General features: G+C 37.7%; 1 protein-coding gene across 2 annotated transcripts in view; it reads left to right on the top strand.

The window, feature by feature from the left end:
- Window positions 1-6353: 6353 nt before the first annotated feature.
- The window catches only part of SEPSECS (Sep (O-phosphoserine) tRNA:Sec (selenocysteine) tRNA synthase), a 40211-nt gene continuing 27070 nt past the window's right edge, over window positions 6354-19494 (top strand). For both annotated transcript variants that reach the window (XM_023730244.1, XM_023730243.1), the window contains exons 1-6: window positions 6354-6635; window positions 7450-7604; window positions 10516-10634; window positions 10937-11095; window positions 13573-13726; window positions 16964-17066. In XM_023730244.1, the coding sequence (XP_023586012.1) occupies window positions 6354-6635; window positions 7450-7604; window positions 10516-10634; window positions 10937-11095; window positions 13573-13726; window positions 16964-17066 (972 nt within the window). The remainder of the gene's footprint in view (window positions 6636-7449; window positions 7605-10515; window positions 10635-10936; window positions 11096-13572; window positions 13727-16963; window positions 17067-19494) is intronic.

The raw sequence follows: 19494 nt of genomic DNA on the forward strand, positions 1-19494 counted from the left end.
ATCAGTGTTACATGCATTCTTGCGAGAGTGTGTATTGTGTGTGTTGTTGTTGTTAGTAGCTGTTGAGTCGGCTCCGATTCATGGCGACCTTATGTATAATAGAATAAAACATTGCCCAGTCCTGTCCTATCTTTATGATCATTCTCATGCCTGAGCTCATTGTTGTAGCTATGTGTCAATCCATCTCACTGAGGGTTTACCTAATTTTCCTGACCCTCTACTTTACCAAACATGATGTTCTTTTCTAACGATTGGCCTCTCCTAATGACTTGTCCAAAGTAAGCGAGACAAATTCTTGCCATCCTCGCTCCTCAGGAACATTCTGGTTGTGTTTCTTCTAAGACTGATTTGTTCATCTTTCTGGAGGTCCACAATATATTAAATATTCTTCACCAACGCCGCAATTCAAATACATGGATCTTCTGTCTCCATATCAGATTGTTGTACTGTGGTGGCTTGCATGTTATGATGCTCAATGACTACAACTAGCTGTAACAACAGTGATAGTGATTCGCCACATTTCTCGAGTGTTCCCTGTGTGCCACACGCTCTGCTGAGTGCTTTACATTGGTCATCTCCTTCCCCTCACAGCTATTATCCCCTTTTATAGAAGAGCAACCTGGAGCTTAGAAAGATTGGGTCATTTGCACAGATTTATGCTGGAGGAACATAGTCCCTGGATAGTGCAAATGGTTAATGCACTTGGCTGCTAACTGAAAGGCTGGAGGTTCAAGTCCACACAGAGGCACCTTGAAAGAAAGGCCTGGCAATATACTTCCAAAAAATCAGCACTGAAAACCCTATGGAGCACATTTCTGCTCCGACACAAATGGGGTTGCCGTGAGTCCGAGTTGACTTGACAGCAACTGGTTATACTGAAGAAAGAAGAGGAGTCAGGCTTCCAGCTCCATCTGCCTGATCCCAGAGACCACACTCCCCACCTCGACTTTACCACCCAAATACCCACCTTCTTCATCCCTGCTCCACCACCCACCATCATTCTAAGCCAAAGGCCAACTGAAATCCTCCCTTACGTTCTTTGAAGTGTCAGCTAGCCGCAGTCTCCTGACCTGTTCACAGACTCCTGACAGGTCTCCTACTGTGTTTCTCTCGCTCCTGCTTTTATGGGGAATTGTAACTGTCTCCGTAGTTTTAGTGCTTGGAGAAAGCTTTCTCAACCTACCTTTCTTCCCTCTCGAGAGAGAGTTGCTTTACACATCCCAGGGAAGGTATTAAATTACCTTCTGCTACATCTGCATCGACTTGTATTTAGTTTCTCACCACCAGAAACAGAGAAGATGAAGTCATGACCATGTTCTGAATTCTTTTAGTCTCAGAAAAATATAATTACTACTTTTTTTTTTTCTTCTAATCACAGGAGATTTCTCTGAGCAACCTAGTTACTGATTCTACTACTCTCTCACTCTTACCTTCCAACTGCTCTTTGAAGCTTGGCTTTGGTGTGGAAGTTATTTTGCTTCAGACTGCTTAAGAGGCCTCATTACTGAGGCTGGCACCAGCTAGATCCTGTCAGGCCTCTTAAGAGACTGGTCATTCCCCCTTCCCTAAACATTTGAAAACACACGTGAATGGAATGGTAAAGTATTGCTGTCATTATTTGTCTATTTGCATCTGCCATTAAAAAAAGTCTTCTCCTCGGTTTAAAATACCCTGACAATATAAGGTGTCACCTGCTTTATCCCTGGTCTCTGCTCTCTCCTCTCTGCATACCTGGCTTCATTCAGCAACCTCCTGGATGCTGAACAATCCTTGGGACATGTCTTAGTCATCTAGTGCTGCTATAACAGAAATACACAAGTGGGTAGCTTTAACACAGAGAAATTTATTTTCTCACAGTTTCGGAGGCTGGAAGTCCGAATTCAGGGCGCCGGCTCTAGGCGAAACCTTTCTTTTCTGTCAGCTCTGGGGGAAGGTCCTTGTTCCCTGGTTCCTCAGTGATCTTCATGTGGTATGGCATGTCTTCCCCCATCTCTGCTTGCTTGCTGCTTGCCTTATCTGTTCTTTTATCTCTCAAAAGACTTACACAACAAAGAAAACCCATTCCCAAAATGGGATTAAAACAATTATCAAACCAAACTATTGCCATCAAGTCGATTCTGACTCATAGTGACCCTATAGGACAGAGTAGAACTGCCCTATAGGGTTTCCAAGGAGCGCCTGGGGGATTTGAACTGCCATCCTTTCAGTTAGCAGCCATAGCTCTTGACCACTATGCCACCAGGGTTTCCAAAACCATTATAGTCTCAGGATTTACAATGTATGTTTTTGGGGAACACAATTCAAGCCATAACAAGACACATTTTTTTTTATTGTTGTTGAAAATATACATAGCAAAACCAATTCAACAATTTCTGCATGTACAATTCAGTGACATTGATTACATTCTTCAAGCTGTACAACCATTCTCACCCTCTTTTCCATATTGTTCCTCCCCCATTAACATAAACTCACTGCCCCCTAAGCTTCCTATTGAACCTTTGGAGTTGCTGTTGTCAATTTTATCCCATATAGACAGTTTTTTTTTAAAAGAGCACAATGCTCAAGGCAGACATTCTTTACTAATTAATCTAAACTATTATCTGGTTTGAGGAGTCCTGGTGGTGCAGTAGTTAAAGCGCTCAGATGCAAACTGAAAGGTCAGTGGTTCAAACCCACCAGCCACTCCATGAGAGAAAGATGTGGCAGTCTGCTTCCATAAAGATTTACAGCCTTGGAAACCCTATGGGGCAGTTCTACTATGTCTTATGGAGTCATTAGGAGCCGGAATTTGCTCAACAGCAAACGGTTTTTATTGTTTGGTTTAAAGAAGACTTTGTGGGATATTTTTGGTTAAAGTTTTAAAGTTTAAAGATTATTTTAGGGAAGTAGTTTTGGAAGTTCATTCAGCCTCAATGGCTCCAGAAAGGCTGGATCCCATGAGAATTTGAAATTCTATTGTGTATTTTCCCCCTTTTGATCAGGATTCTTTTATAAAATCTTTGATCAAAATATTCAGTAATGGTAGCCAGGCACCAGCTACTTCTTCTGGTCTAATGGAGGCAATTAGCCACACATTCCATTACCTCCTCCTATTCCTGACTCCATTCTTCTTTTGTTGCTGCAGGTGAATAGAGACCAATTGTTGTACCTTAGGAAGCCACTTGCAAGCTTTTAAGGCCCAGGCACTACGCAATGAACTAGGAGGTAGAACTGAAACACTAAACAGTAGCAGGCCAATCAACTGGGATCTTTGGGGCTCATTTTTTACCATGTATTCATTTAGTGAATGTCTACTGTCTTAGTCATCTAGTGCTGCTATAGCAGAAACACCACAAGTGGATGGCTTCAACAAACAGAAGTTTATTCTCTCACAGTCTAGTAGGCTAGAAGTTCAAATTCAGGTGTCATCTCCAGGGGAAGGCTTCCTCTCTCTGTCGACTCTGGAGAAAGGTCCTTGTCATCAATCTTCCCCTGGATTAGGAGCTTCTCCATGCAGGAACCCCAGGTCCAAAGGATGTGCTCTGCTTCCAGCGCTGCTTTCTTGGTGGTATGAGGTTCCCACATCTCTCTGCTCATTTCTCTCTTTTATATCTCAAAAGAGATTGACTTAAGACACAACCTAATCTTATAGATTGAGTCCTGCCTCATTAACATACCTGCCTCTAATCCTACTTCATTAACATTATAAAGGTAGGATTTACAACACAAAGGAAAATCACATCAGTTAACAAAATGGTGGACAATCACACTTCACTGGGAATCATGGCCTAGCTAAGTTGACGGATATTTCGGGGGGACACAATTCAATCCACGACACCTACTATGTACCAGATACTGTGCTAAGCACTAGGAAGAGTAGATGAATAAATAGTCAGGATCCCTATCTTCCAGAAACTTCCAATCCAGGCATTAAACAAGCAATAATCTTGTAAAAGAATTTAAAGTGAATATATATAGCATTTACTTAAAACTAGGTTCCTATTGAGATAAGAGGGTCAGGGAAGGCTTCTCTGAGGAGGTGACATTTACAATGAAGGAAAAATAGGAGCCAGCCACACAAAATGAGGAGAGGAAGAACAGTTAAGCAGCAGGCACAGCATGTGGGAAAGTCCTGAGGTGAGAAAAGAAAAACGTGGTATGTTTCATGGTATGCAAGAAGGTCAGTGGGGTGGGAGCCCAACGGTTAGAAAGTGATGGTACTTGATGTCAGCAGGGGACCTTGCAGAGCTTTATAGGTGATGGTAAGGAGGGGGACAGTGGTGGTTCCGTGGTTGAATTCTCACTTTCCATGTGGGAAACCTGGGTTCAGTTCCTGGCCAATGCACCTCATTTGCAGCCACCACCTCTCTATCAGTGAGGCTTGTGTGTTGCTATGATGCTGAATAGGTTTCAGCAGAGTTTCTAGACTAAGACAGATTAGGAAGAAAGGCCTGGCAATCTACTTCTGAAAACCAGCCAGTGAAAATTCTATGGATCACAATGGTCTGATCTGCTGCCAATCACTGGGATGGTGCAGGACCAGGAAGCATTTTGTTATGTTGTGCATAGGGATGCCAAGAGTCGGGGGGCTGACTCGATGCTAGTAACAACAACAAAAGGAGGCTGGATTGTATGTTCATTGTGATGAGAAGAGTTCATTGAAGGGTTCTAAGCAGAGGAGGTTTGTGATGTGATGTACACTTAGAAGATAATTCTCACTGCTCATTGGGTACTAGACTGGGATGAGGGGGTGATGAGCAAAGGTGGAGGCAGTTGTCCAGCATGAAATGACAGAACCCTGGACCAGGTGGTGGCAGGCGAGTTGGAGAGAAGGAGGTGGGAGTGAAGTATGATAAGACTTGCTGATAGATGAGACATGAGGTGGAGCAGAGGATTCTATGATGCTTTCTGTGTTTTTAGATGCTATTGGGGCTCAGCATCAAGGAATCGTGGCACTAGTCTGGCTGGGGGCTTTTCTGCCCTTGGGAGGGTTAATGGGCTTTATAGCTTAATCACATGCCTCTTGGCAATCAGTCCTCTTTTGCCTTCTGGCTATATTCTTGTTATCCCATCTGCATCCCAGTGGATAGACCCCTACTATCTGCTTCCCTCAGGCTGCCTATTTACCTGCGTAAATAAAGTCTAGACCATGAAATGTCAGCTGGCTCTGACAGTATGGGACAATGGTTAAGAGCACAGTCTCTAGAGCCAACAGCCTGGTCCAAAGCCTAGCTATTTCCCTTGACTGTGATCTTACCTGGTATGATCTTACCTGGCTTCTCTGGGGCTTAGCTACTTCAGTTGTAAAATGGATGAAGATAATTCCTACCTCCTGGGGTTGCTGGGAGTATTTGATGAGCTCCTGTAGGTAAAGCCTTTAGAGCAGTGCCTAACACACAACAATAGTGTTCGCTCTTATTAGTGTCACTCAGAAGGGATCAGGTACTTTTGAGACGCCTTTAACTCACTAGGCACCCACACCTAAAGCAGAATTAATGCTTCCTCAAAATGGATCCAATCTCACAGCGGAGTAACAGGAAAAGACTATTTTACTAAGGATTCCCTGGAAAAGCCAAGGATGGAAGTTTCCTCCTGCGTGCAAGCATTTCACTGCAGAATCCCTGTTGACGATCTGACCCCTTTCTCCATCTCTGGCACTTGTTGCTTGCAGTCTTCCTGAACCCTGGGACTATCCGCTCTTCCCAACTCGGTCTTTTCACAGAAACCACTTTTGGCTTTTTTTAAATCCTGTGTTTGTTTCCTATTTCCCTAATTTTGAGTCTTTATTATTTCTTTGGAGGCCCTGGGTGGTGCAAACAGTTAAATACTTGGCTACTAACTGAAAGGTTGGCAGTTCCAATCCACCAAGAGGCGACTTGGAAGAGAGGCCTGGCAATCTACTTCTGCAAGGTCACAGTCATTGAAAACCATATGGAGCAAAGTTCTGTTCTGACACACATGGGGCTCCAGGAGTCAAAGTCAACTCAACAGCAAAGGGTTTGGTTTTAATTTATATTCTGGACACTGTTCTAGGGGTTTGGAGATATTGCAGCAAAAACCAAGTCCCTTCCATTAGGGAGTTTGCACTCCTATGAGGCAGGGAGGTGTAAATAAATGTCCTGGATAACAGTTTAAAGGGATAAAGGGGTTCCGCGCAGACTTCAAGCCTCCAACAGGATTGAAACACAGAGAAGCGAAATAAACTTCTTTTCTTCAAGGAAGCCCACGCACTTGACCCAAAGTCCTTCCTGTAAGTCGGTCTCAGGAACACGGGTGTTTTAACTAGGCCAATCAGACGCAGCAAGGCGGGGCTAGTGTTCAGTACCGCCTTTTCCTCCGGCCGAGACAAGCGAAAAGCTTTGACTTTACCACGCATGCTCAAATCCTCTAGGCACACTAAGGGGTTCTGCTCTCGTTTGTGTGAGAGCGAGACGCGATTCTTGTGCCAACGCTCTGCCGTACCGTCTAGGCGGCGAGTTGCATCCTGGTTCCGTCGGCTTCTTGGGGTGTGCAGACTGTTCTGCGTACCCGCTGCCACCGCCATGAACCGCGAGAGCTTGGCAGCGGGAGAGCGGCTGGTGTCGCCGGCTTACGTGAGGCAGGGTTTTGAGGCCCGCCGCTCGCATGAGCACCTTATACGGCTGCTTCTGGAGAAGGTACCGAGGTGTCGGTCTCCTCCCCTGCCGCCGCGCCCCCCAGCCTCCGGTTCCGCCCAGCCCTCCCGCTTGTGCTGGTCATGTCTCATTTCTGCTTTTGCTCTTTGAGACTTGTATCCAGAGTTTTTTGCAGCTCGGCTCCTACTACACTGACTAGCAGTACTTAGCTCCTGTTCACCTTCGCTAAAGCCAGCGAAACCCAGGGGGTGTTAATTAGGGGTATTTAGGATCGAAGTCTTGAGCTCCGCTTTTTCTGACTTGGGGATACGGAAATGATGAAACGTCCGAGTTATTTTATTCTTTTGTTTGCGGAAAGGGCAAAGTTCGCTCCTTTCATCTTCCACCACTGCCAGGAACTCAGGGAGGGAACACGTTGCGTTTGTAAATCATCGTATATTAATTTGATCTAAGTGCTGCTGTGGAATTTCACAGGTCTCACTCCTGCCAGTATCGCTGAATTTTAATTCCACTGATTTGACACCCCCTGGTTATAACATCCTGGCTTGAAGAGTCTTCGTTAAGACTATGGAATAAACCAAGCACCAATAAAGGTTTTCAGTTACTTTAATTTACGTAAACCTTGAAATTTTAGTAAACCTCATCACATGCGTTTATCATCACTTCCTTCAATCTGTAGATAATTGTAATCAAATGTAACACGAACTTTTTTTGTATTTGAGGTCTTTTTGTCTTGCTGAGCTTACGTGTTAATGTTAGAAAGCAAGGGGCAAGGCAGAATACACATCAAAACGTTTTAAAATTCACTGAAGTAGGGTTCTAGGGAACTTACACGCTTTTTTTTTTTCTTTTAAAGGGCAAGTGTCCAGAGGATGGCTGGGATGAAAGTACACTTGAACTCTTTCTACATGAACTTGCAATCATGGATAGCAACAATTTCTTGGGCAATTGTGGTGTGGGAGAAAGGGAAGGGAGAGTGGCATCTGCATTAGTTGCTCGCCGCCATTACAGGTGTATTTTTTATGCAGTATGTGAAAACATTTCTTTTTTCCTGTTTTTGGTTCGAAACAGTGGTTGCAGTACCCATTTCTTCTGTATACACATGCTTCTCCAGGGAGATGGAAACAATTTATCTGACTGGTGTTTTTCAAAGATAATGGGGTAGAAGTTCTAATATGTGCAGGTGACCCTCTCAGGTTCTAGAATCAGGTCGTTTAAATGCTGTATATACGTTCTGTTGAGAATGTTTAATAAACTTATTTGGTTGTAAGAGTTTAAGGTATTTTTTGGACTCAGTTATGTTAAGGTTGTTTATAATTTTCTGTATTTCCTTTCTAACACTGCAGGGCTTTTGGAGAATTATTTATAGTTAGAGCTTTAAAAGTTCGTCCGCATCTAAGCTGAATCCCGTCTTAGAGATAAACCTTTCTTTGTTGCTCTAGATGTAGCAAAAGCTATATTTAATTTTAGATTGCTGAATCGCTTTTTTTCTCTTGCATTACTTCAGAAAGCTTCTCATCAATTATAATCATTTAATTGTTAGTGGTTCCAAATATGATCATTTCTTTCTCTGCCCCCCAACCTTTCTGTGAAATATACGTAAACTCTTTTAAAAACTCTTGTCTTCCATGATTTTAAATCATGATAGAATTTGATTTCAATCTAAACCACTGCAGTCAAACTAGTAATAATTTATAACTTGGATGAAAATTTCGTGGTCATGAATGGGCTGATAACATGGTTGATAGTATCTGTGAAAAAATGCTTTGTACATGTGAGGTATTTCTGTGGTAATGAAGTACAATACTAGTGTTCTGTGATAATCTGAGTATACAGAATTTCTCATCTGACTATAAATTACAAACATCTATTCAAATTACAAAATGATTTTTTTATTTTGAAGAGTGTTCATAGGTATCTTTAGTGTGTACCTGTTGCCATCGAGTTAATTCCGACTCACAGCGACCCTACAGGACAGAGTAGAACTGCCCGATAGGGTTTCCAAAGAGTGGCTGGTGGATTCAAACTGCCGAACTTTTTGGTTAGCAGCTGAGCTCTTAACCACTGCGCTACCAGGACTCTTTCTTTAGTGTATAGATCATCTAATTTAAAATGAGTGGATTTACACATATTTTCAAGGAGTTTATAGTTCTTTTAATATTAGTGAAATATTTGAAACATCAACACTTCCCCACTAGAATTTAGTCTCTTGTTTTAGCCCACTGCTCTGGTTAGGGCAAAAGGAAAGAAAAGTAAGAATTTTAATGTTACATACGATCTGGTTTTCCAGTGCTGCATAACAAACCACCCCAAAACTTAATGGCTTAAAACAGCTACTTATTGTTACCTCTCTTAGTTCTGTAGGTTGACCAGGCTCAGCAGTGTGATTCTTGCTTGGTTCTCTCATGTAGTTGCAGCATGCTGTTGGCCAAGAGTTCAGTCATCTGAAGGTTCAATTGGGCCATTTATCCAAGATGACTCATTCACGTGGCTGACAGTTCCTATGGCCTCTCCATGTGGCTTGGGCTTCTCCCATCATGGCAGCTGGATTCAGTGAGGAAGCCCCCAAGAGCAAGCCCTTCAAGAGGCAAAGTGGAAGCTGTAAGGATTCTTATAACCTAAATTAAAAAGTTCTAGACCATCATTTCTGCTAGATTCCACTTGGCCAAGCAAGTCTCTAAGGCCAACCTAGATTCAAGTGAAGGGGAATTAGACTCAGTCTCTGTGTGGGAGTAGCACGTGGGCCTATAGAAGAAAGGAATTGATGGAGACTGTAACAGCTCTCTTAGTCATCTAGTGCTCCTATAACAAATACCACAGTTGGATGGCTTTAACAAAGAGAAATTTATTCTCTCATGCTCTAGTAGTCTAGAAGTCTGAATTCAGGGCACCAGCTCCAAGGGAAGGCTTACTCTCTCTGTCATATCTGGAGGAAGGTCCTTGTCATCAATCTTCCCTCAGTCTAGGAGCTTCTCAGCGCAGGAACTTTGGGTCCAAAGAATGCGCTCTGCTTCCAACGCTGCTTTCTTAGTGGTATGAGGTCCCCATGGCTCTTTGCTTGCTTCTTTCTTTTATATCTCAAAAGACATTGGTTGAAGACACAGGCTAATCTTGTAGATTAAGTTTTGCCTCATTAACGTAACTATCACTAATGCCATCCCATTAACATCGTATAGATAGGATTTACAACACATAGGGAAATCATATTAGATAACAAAATGGTAGACAGTCACACGATACTGGGAATCATGGCCTAGCCAAGTTGACACATATTTTGGGGGGACATAATTCAATCAATGACAACAGCATACACCTTCTCCTCACTTATTGACGATCTCTCTCGTTATCCGATATTCCGCATTTACAACAATAGCAAAAAATCTAGTATCTGACTATTTTGTGCAGTAACAACGTATGTCTGGCAGTAGCGAATGCTGAGGTGCAAGGCGAGAGGAATATTGGCTGTGATGGTTAAAGTTATGTATTAACGTGGCTGGGTGATTTGGCAGTTATGTAATGTAATTTGGCAGTTAAGTATGATGTAGTCATTCTCCATTTTGTGATCTGATGTGATCATCCTCCATTTTCGCATAATGACTTGGTCTTTGGAACCTAACCATGTTGATAAGTGAAGAGAAGGCGTAATTTATGAGGTTATTTTGATTTTAGTAGGATATTTTCATATTATTAATGTTATTGTGTGCTGCTGAGTCTGGCTCATAGAGACCCCATAGGGTTTCCTAGGCTGTAATCTTTACAGGAGCAGATCACCAGGTCTTTTCTCCCACACAGCTTATGAAGTATATGTGTAACAATCAAGGATTGCTTCTGGTGTTTTTTGGTTATTTTATTTGTATATTTGCAGGGGTTTACTTAGAATAGTGAATGTATGTGTCCAGTTATTGACCCACTTTTTGCTTAGGTTCATTCATGGAATTGGACGGTCAGGTGATATTGCTGCTGTGCAACCAAAAGCTGCAGGTTCTAGCCTTTTGAACAAAATTACCAATTCTTTAGTCCTGGACATCATAAAGTTGGCTGGTATGTACCATATTAATTATAATACTTTTGGCTGGCTAGTTGTATGTGTCTTTGCCTAATTTCTTTTATTAATGTCCCTTTCCAAAAAGGATATGAGTGGTTTTTGAAAAGACACATATAAAAAGATTTTTAGAGTAAGACAGAAGTTAGCCGTAAGCCCATAGAAGTGTTTGTCAGTGAGCTTCCTGGGAGCCAGCACAGAAAAGAAAACATTAGGGCTGTAATTCTTGTTACTTGATGGAAGAATTATATCATTTCTTTAAGAATGATACTAGCTAATTTGTTTTACTTTTTATTCATAGGTGTCCGTACAGTGGCCAACTGCTTTGTAGTTCCAATGGCAACTGGTATGAGTCTAACCCTGTGTTTCTTAACATTACGGCACAAGAGACCAAAGGCAAAGTATATTATATGGCCACGAATAGACCAGAAGTCCTGCTTTAAATCCATGATCACTGCAGGTAAAAGAAGAGAAGTATTATAGATGCTTAAATATTTTAAGTATTAAATATTTTGTGATTTTAAATATCACAGAAATTTCAGACTTTGTATGTAAAGATAGATAAATGAAAAAGATACTAAACCTCATTTCTATTCTTTAAAATGGGGATATTTTCACTTGCCTCAAAAGATTGTTTTGAGGATTAAATGCGATGAGATATGAAAATGCCCAACAGCAATCCCTGGAATATGAAAGGTGCTTCAGGAATGTTTGCTGTAATATATATAAGTGGAGCACACATAACACGTTATTAATGTTAAAGTGCAAGGATACAGGCACTTCAGGTAAACCAAAACCCAAACCAAACCCATTGCCATCAAGTCAATTCTGCTTCATAGTGACCCTATAGGAAAGAGTAGAACTGCCCCATAGGGTTTCCAAGGAGTGGCTGGTGGATTTGAACCGCTGACCTTTTGGTTAGCAGCCTAGCTTTTAACTGCTGTGCCACCAGGACTGCGCTTCAAGTATAAATGAGACAAAAACTTTAAATTGGGATTTTAGTATGTTGGCTTGCTTAAGTCAAGCTTAGGTTATAAATTTGAGAATTTAAGGTTATTTTAGAATGACCCAGTCTGTTGTACGAAATAAGCAGTATTGGGCTATAAGTTAAATTCTGTAAATAATCGTAAAGAAACTCATGTAAAGAGATTCATAAAAGGGCATATACCAGAAACTAATTTGCTTTAAAAAATATAATACTATTTTATTTTAAGTGGCATAAAGTTGTCAAGTCTGTTAATTCACATCTTGTTCACCGAAGAACTGATAACCAGACTTCTGGAGAAGATTGCCATTTTGAAAAACTGAAAACTTTTTTCCAAAACATGTTATGATTTGGACTGTAATTTAGAGTTTATTTTTTATTTTTTTAGGGTAGTCTGTATTCATAGGAAACAAGAGAGTTGTATTCCTAAAAAAAAAAAGAAAAAAAACCTGCATTTTAATTGTTTGAAAACAAAATTGGAGTTGGGCCTAGAGAATTTGAGAAATAATAGAAAATTAGTTGTCCTTAAGAGTTTAAATAGTTTTGCGTGTTTGTTTTAATAACTATGAAGGTATAGATGTAAAACCTGTGACCTTGAGGAAGACCTTATGCTTAAAATGAGCTGAGTTAAATGGTTTCTTAGTCCCTTACAGTTCTTAAATTCATGAATCTAGCCTATTGTTTTGGTATTTGGGAAGGCTAAAGATTTGATTACCTAAAAACTTCATGTGTAAAAAAGACTTCAGGAGATAGCTTTGGTTTGAGGTTCAAGGTTTAAGGATTATCTCAGGGCAGTGGTGTCAGAGTTCATCTAGCCTCACTGTCTCTAGAAAGTCTGGATTCCATTAAAACTTTGAAATTATGTTCTGCATTTTCATCCCTTTTGATCAGGATTCTTCTGTAGAATCTTTGATCAAAACATTTAGTAACGGTAGTCGGGCACCATCCAGTTCTTCTGGTCTCATGACCAAATTGACAACAGCAACTGGAAAGTTTAGATGAGAAACTTGGGGACAGTAAGTTTATGTTAATAGTGGTGGACTAATTTTAAAAGGATAGAATAGTTGCACAACTTAAAGAATATAATCAGTGTCACTTAATGGTACATGTAGAAGTTGTTGAAATGGTGTATCTTTTCACCAAAGAAAAAAAAATAAAAAAATCCAAACTTAGTGTGCAGTCTATACCAAGTTTATTTTCTAGTTCCTAAGACTTAAATACTAAAATTTTACTTCTACGTATTCGTATCACGAAGTACTTTGTACGTTATTTAGTGTACATATAGATGTATACAAATTTTATACCCATAGATACCCAAGTATCGTAAAAGAGTACATAATTGTTATTTGGGGGGACCTTTGATTATATGCCAGTTAAGTAAATTATTTCAGTTGAGAATAGTTTTTATATTTAAATCATGGAGGACCCCTGTAAGCTATGACTTGGGTTGGTGATTCTCAGGCTACTGAAATTCAGTACATTAGAGGTGAAATTTGAAGTTGATGATTATGATTTGTTTCAATTTTTTAATTATACAATTATGTCCATCTCCAGAATAAAGTGAACTTTAAAATAAAGCTTAAATGTAGCCATAAAATTAGCAGATTTTCTTTTCTGTGGACTAAAATTGAATTGGGCTCTGATCCTTTTTGTCATCAATGTCTGTGTTATTACTTATAGAGATATTTATTTAACATTTGTTTTTTTCTCCAGAATCATTCTTATATAAAAGTGTTGACTTGATTTGTGGTCCTAATTGTGGTCTAGTTGCCCTCTACATTACTTTTACTGGCCTTTGACCATTGCTAGTAGTGAGCCAGGTGTTTATTACTAGCAGAGAGTTCATTGACCATAATATTTATTTTGTGTAGAATAGCCTTGCTTCCTAGAGCTCCAGGATCTTTCCATATTTTAGTTTGCACTAACTTTTTGATTTTGGTTGCCTTGGTTAGGTTTTGAGCCTGTGGTGATAGAGAATGTCTTAGAAGGTGATGAGCTGTGCACAGACCTGAAAGCAGTGGAGGCTAAAGTCCAGGAACTCGGGCCTGATCATGTTCTGTGTATTCATTCTACTACATCCTGTTTTGCTCCAAGAGTACCTGATAGGTAAATGGTTTGTGAATATTGTCTTTTAGGTGTTCATCAATCTTTTAAGTAAAGTGTAGATACAGGCAGTACCCGGATTATGAAGGAGTGCCATTCCTAAATCTGTTTTTAAGTCGAATTTGTACGTAAGTTAGAACAGTTTGTATCTAACACCAGTTAGATGTTTGTCATAGTACATAGTGTACCTTTCTATACATAAAAAATATTAAAGAAACAGTTCCAGATACACTAAAGCATCTTTAACATAATAATGCAGTATTATTATGAATAAGAGTATTTTGATGCATGTCGCAAAGTAGTGTCTATTATTAGGAACCATGATATGTATCTCAAGTTTTTAATGTAATAGGCTTTGTGAGGGTTGGTTTGTAACTACAGTTGTATGGAAGTTGGATGTTTGTGACCGTGCACTGCCTGTATACTAATTCTCAAATATGCTTAAATAACATTTGGTAGTAAATAGGTGACTGGACTGTCCTAGAAGAATAAATTAACCTTATGGTAAATAGCACAATGGCTTGGGAAAATAAAAATTTGATAGAGACGAAGGAAAAACAGCTAGTGGTGGAGATCCATTTATCACCTGCATAGATACAGAAAATCTCTTTTTTCTTGTTCTTTATCCTGCTTCTTATCGCTCGATTCTTTTTTTCCCCCATTATTTAATACAAATTTCTTTTCTCAGCTAAATAGTGGACTTAATTGTTTTCACTGTTATCTCCACTTGTGATCTTACAGTTTTCATATCAATATTAACAGATTTTAAATAAGAATTTTTGGGATTATTAACTTTCCTTTAAATTTTTTTGATTGAAAGATTAACTCAGTTGTACACGTAGATATACACAGTGATAGTCTTTGCATTTTGAAGACAAAAGCAAAATATTTAAGAAAATCAAATAGAAAAAAAACCAAGTATTTACTTTGTTAAGTAATAGCAGCCACAACTTTTATTCTGAAAAGGCAGGAGACTTAGATCCAGTAATAGAGATTTCTAATCTTGACAGCAACTTTTTTTTTTTCATTTTAACATTTTGAAGAAAAGTATTAATAATATGTAAGGATTACATCCTTTTAGTATAAAGTTATACTTTGGTATTAATTCATAGAATCACATAATTTGGTAGTAATGAATGTATGCTAACTTTTATTATCTTATAGGCAGATTTTAAGAGACAATTTTAAAACCATGCTCTTGAAAATTACCTTGCTATATTCAAGACTATGGGATTCTATTTAAGATGATATTGCTTATGCTTTAGTGATTTATTTATTACTGACCAGTCAGATTTTAAAATGCCTATTAAAATATTTAATAAATATCTCCATTCTTATTAATGATTTTGATAGCTAGAAGAATTTTAATGTGATAGAAATAAGTCATATTTCCAAAAACAGCATATGGATATCCTTGACAATAGTTTTGTTTTTATCTAATGTTTTATGTAATGGTTTTTGAATGTTAATAGTATGCTTGGCATGGTGTTAAGTATGTTACATGCATTATCTCCCTTGAAAAAATCGTAAAGGTTTTTATGTCAGCAGAATTCTCATTTGTCACTTTTTAGTGGTATTATGTAATGAATGTTTATGATAAAAGTTTAGGAAAATGGTGATGCACAGTACTTGGTGATATGTTTAAATTTCTGATTTTATTAAATTAAAAAATGCATATTGATTTCTTTACATCAAACTTAATTCATGTATAGTCTTAATTTGAATGGGTTAGTGTGTGTTTTGTCTTTATTAGCTAATTAATTGTACAAAAATTGTGGGGGAATATCAATCAAAGGAAAAGAGGGCAATCGTTTCTTCTGATAAACACTTTAAGTTGGCATGTAAATTAGAATACAGTTTGATTCACATGGAAACTTTTTCCTGCTTTTCCTTGCCTTTCATTTAATATTTTTTCATATACACTAAATATTAACAGATTCAACCAATTAATAATATTTAAAACTACTCACAATTTTTTTTTTTCCCTCTTTTAAAATTGGACTTTATGTTATGGTGCCTTTCTTTCAAGGAAGTTCTTTATTAAGGAATGCTTTCATTAGAAGATAGATACTTGAAAGTACCTTTTATCTTTTGAAGAGAGTACTTGTGTGTATCCCAGATGTTTTATTTTGTTAAAAACGGCATCTAATTAGTTTTAGTAATAAAAGATTTGTTTTGATTTATGAAGTTTATGAAAATGAATAATAAAATGAGTTTTTAATTCATAAAACTTCAAGGAAGCAAACTGAAGACTTCTGACAGTTGAACATAATAATGTTATTCTTGTTAATGCACATCACTAGAAAAAGAAGATGTATTATACATGAGTAGATAATAAAATTATGTAATGTATATTTGGAATAGATCCTTGCGGAAAAGAGCCTTTATTGTATAAAAACTCTTTGTTTCCAAATTCTTTATATTGCAGAAAAAAATTTTAAAAAAATTAATTTTGTGAAACTATAAGATTTAGTTTTATTTCATAGCATGAAGACATTTCTATTACAGATGGCCTCAGTCACAATTAGTGTTTAGTTTTGTGAAGAACATCTATTATGTTGTGATTGAAATATATTACTTTACTTTGCATAAAGTTAGACTCTCGAATTCTCTGATATGAAGGGTATAAAATGAAAACTTAAGAGTGGATTTAAAACCAGTGGCCATTTAAAAGATTCTCTTTAGTATCTGTGTTGTTGAAAAACATTAAAGAGTTATTGTGGTACTGAAGCATTTTAATGTTATGTAATTTTTAATGCATTAAAGTCTATTTCAAATGTATTTTTTATTTTATGTGATAATGTTTAATGTGCAATTTCTTAAGATTTCCAGTTACACTAATTATTTTGCAAAAATTATCTGTGCTATGATAAGCAACCCAAACCATTTAAAAACGAACTTATCACCTGCAAGGAGGGATCATTACAGATAATCTGCTTCTTGCTTTTTATATAGGAAATTTTAAAATGATTTAAAAGCTACTATCTATATACATTTTTATAAATACGTGCTTTTACATTAATTGGTAATGTTAATTTAAATGCATTTTTAGGTTTATTCTAAAGTTCCTGATACGTAATTCCAAACTGCTGAATTATGTGCTAAAACACTGCAGTAGAAATTTCAGTGTTTGGCATCATTTTCCCTGGTGTACTATTAAAATAAAAGAAAAAGTTTCCACACTGTAATTTATGAAGCACAGTGTGAGTGTGTCTTTCTGTTGAATATTTATGTTTATAGATTAGAAGAACTGGCTGTGATTTGTGCTAATTACGGCATTCCACATGTAGTCAACAATGCATATGGAGTACAGTCTTCAAAATGTATGCACCTCATTCAGCAGGTAAGAGAGTTTAAAAATACCTGTCAAGAAAGAGTGGGTTTTAACATATTACAAGGTTATAACTTTGTTTTACTTACAACTTAGTATAGTAAAAATAATTATCGAGTACCCTTAAAGGGAGCATTAGAAAACTCACATCTGATACTCTCTCAGTAGAAGTCATTATTCTGTAGTAATATCGTGGTAATTTGACTAATAGCCTAAGTTGTCCAGAATCAACATAGAAATACTTAAGCAGCTTAGTTGTTTACTTTCTGAGAATGTTTCATTACCAGAATCTTCATTTTTCTAATATACTGTGTTATAATATTTTAAAAACCATTTTGATGTTTTTATTCTGTATTTAATATTTAAGGAATCACTTTACCTTATTATCCTAGACCACAAATGACTTTATTTATAAGTATTCAGTTTTTGATAATTTGTGTAATTTGTGTCATGTGGACGTAAGTTATTTACAGATTATCTGTACCGTTCTCCAGTGTGGTGAGTGTTCCTTAGCTCAGTAGCGCCTATCTAGTAAAATGTTTTATTTTGAGTGTACTAGTGTCATCTTAAGGAGCCCTGGTGGTGCAGAGGTTAAGCACTTGGCTGCTTACTGAAAGATTGGCGGTTCGAACTCACCATCCACTCTGCGGGAGAAAGTTGTGGCAGTCTGCTTCTTAAAGATTACAGCCTTGGAAGCTTTATGGGGCAGTTCTACTCTGTCCTATAAGGTCACTGTGAGTCGGAATACACTCGACAGCAATGGGGGAGTATCATTTTTGATTATGCGTGATTTATAGGAAAGTAATAGCTGGTTTGCTTAATTTCCTTAACTCAAAGGTTGTATCAGCTAGGATGTAATTGGCTGCAAGTAACAGAAACCCAACTGAAACTGGCTTAACCAGCAAGGAAATAGATTAATTTATGTAACAAAGTCCAGAGGTTGAGTGGGTAATACGCATTGTATGTCAGGGTTTGTTAAAAAGCTCTAGAGGAAGACTGTTTACCATTTCCTTGGTATCCTTTCCCATCATTCTGTAACTCTTTAAGGCCTCATCGCAATTCTAGACTGTATTATATCTAATTTGAATGGTAACCAAGGAGGGTTGTGCAATTCCCTACCCTGGGAATCTTGAAAAACAGTTTACTTCAGTGATTCGCTTTTACTCCTCCTTCTCCCCCCTTCCTTTAGATTTTTAGCAGACTTTAAAAGTCAAATACATGAGCATTACTAAAAGTTCAGAAAAATATGAAAGAAGTAGAGTATCATTCATAACCCTACTCCCCTAAAACATATTCTTAATAATTTATGTATTTGCTTTTTTCTCTTTTTATATGCATCCGTTGCTTTTTCCATAGTTGAAGTCATTGTGTACATTTAGCATTAAATTTTTTAAACTTAGTGTTATATCTTTATACTCTCCACATTCCTACAAAGTCTTTATATTATTATTTTAATGGTTCCTTAACATTTACTTATATATTATTTTCTTAACCCAGAAGTGGTCAGTGTTTTGGTGTTCACGATACATTTTTAAATAGTGGAGAATTTGGTAACAGATTTAAAGAGGTTAAGACTAGAAGAAAATGAGCTTTAGGATATGATATGAAAGGTACTCCTGTACTTGTGTATTATGAATATCCTGCTTTGTCATCATCTCTGCATTTGTGAGGTACTTTTACTAAAATATTAACCAGAAAAATAGAACTATAAGAATTAATAGTTGTATTAATTAATTTTATAAAATGTAGCTAGCTGTTGTAGATACTATAGTATCTTCTAAAATTGACATAAAAAAAAAAAAAGCAGTACATACGCATTTTTTTCCCTCAAAAGTAACCCTCATGAAAAGAGGTTGTGGCACTATTGCCTTAAACCAAATAAATATTTGGGTGTTATTGAGTGCTAGTTGGTGTTTCATGACGTTTTCTATAATATTAAAATTCACTTCACTTGTTGCTGTCGATTCTGACTCATGGTGACCCCGTGTGTTACAGAGTAGAACTGCTCCATAGAATTTTCTTGGCTATAATCTTTGTGGAAGCAGATTGCCAGATTTTTCTTCTGTGGCACCTCTGGGTGGTTTCAGACCACCAGCCTTTAGTAGTTGAGCTCAAACCATTTATGCTACCCAGGGACCTCTGAAGTTAGGTCTAATTCATCTCAATAGTTCTTACTAGTAATATGCACTGTTTGATAAGTACTCACCATATGTCAGGCATCCAGCTAGATTTTTAAAGTTTATTAATTTAATCCTAACAATTTAAGGCATACTTTTTTTTTAGTGGGATGTTAATTTAATTTATTTTTTGTTTATTGTTGTAATTTTAAGTGAAAGTTTACATTTCAAGTTAGTCTCTTATACATACATTGTTACGTGACCCTAATTACTCTCCCTATACTGTGACAGCACGCTCCTCCTTTCCACCCCTGATTTCCCGT

The sequence above is a fragment of the Trichechus manatus genome, unplaced genomic scaffold (genome assembly GCF_000243295.1).
Source record: "Trichechus manatus latirostris isolate Lorelei unplaced genomic scaffold, TriManLat1.0 scaffold00034, whole genome shotgun sequence".
Taxonomy (NCBI): domain Eukaryota; kingdom Metazoa; phylum Chordata; class Mammalia; order Sirenia; family Trichechidae; genus Trichechus; species Trichechus manatus.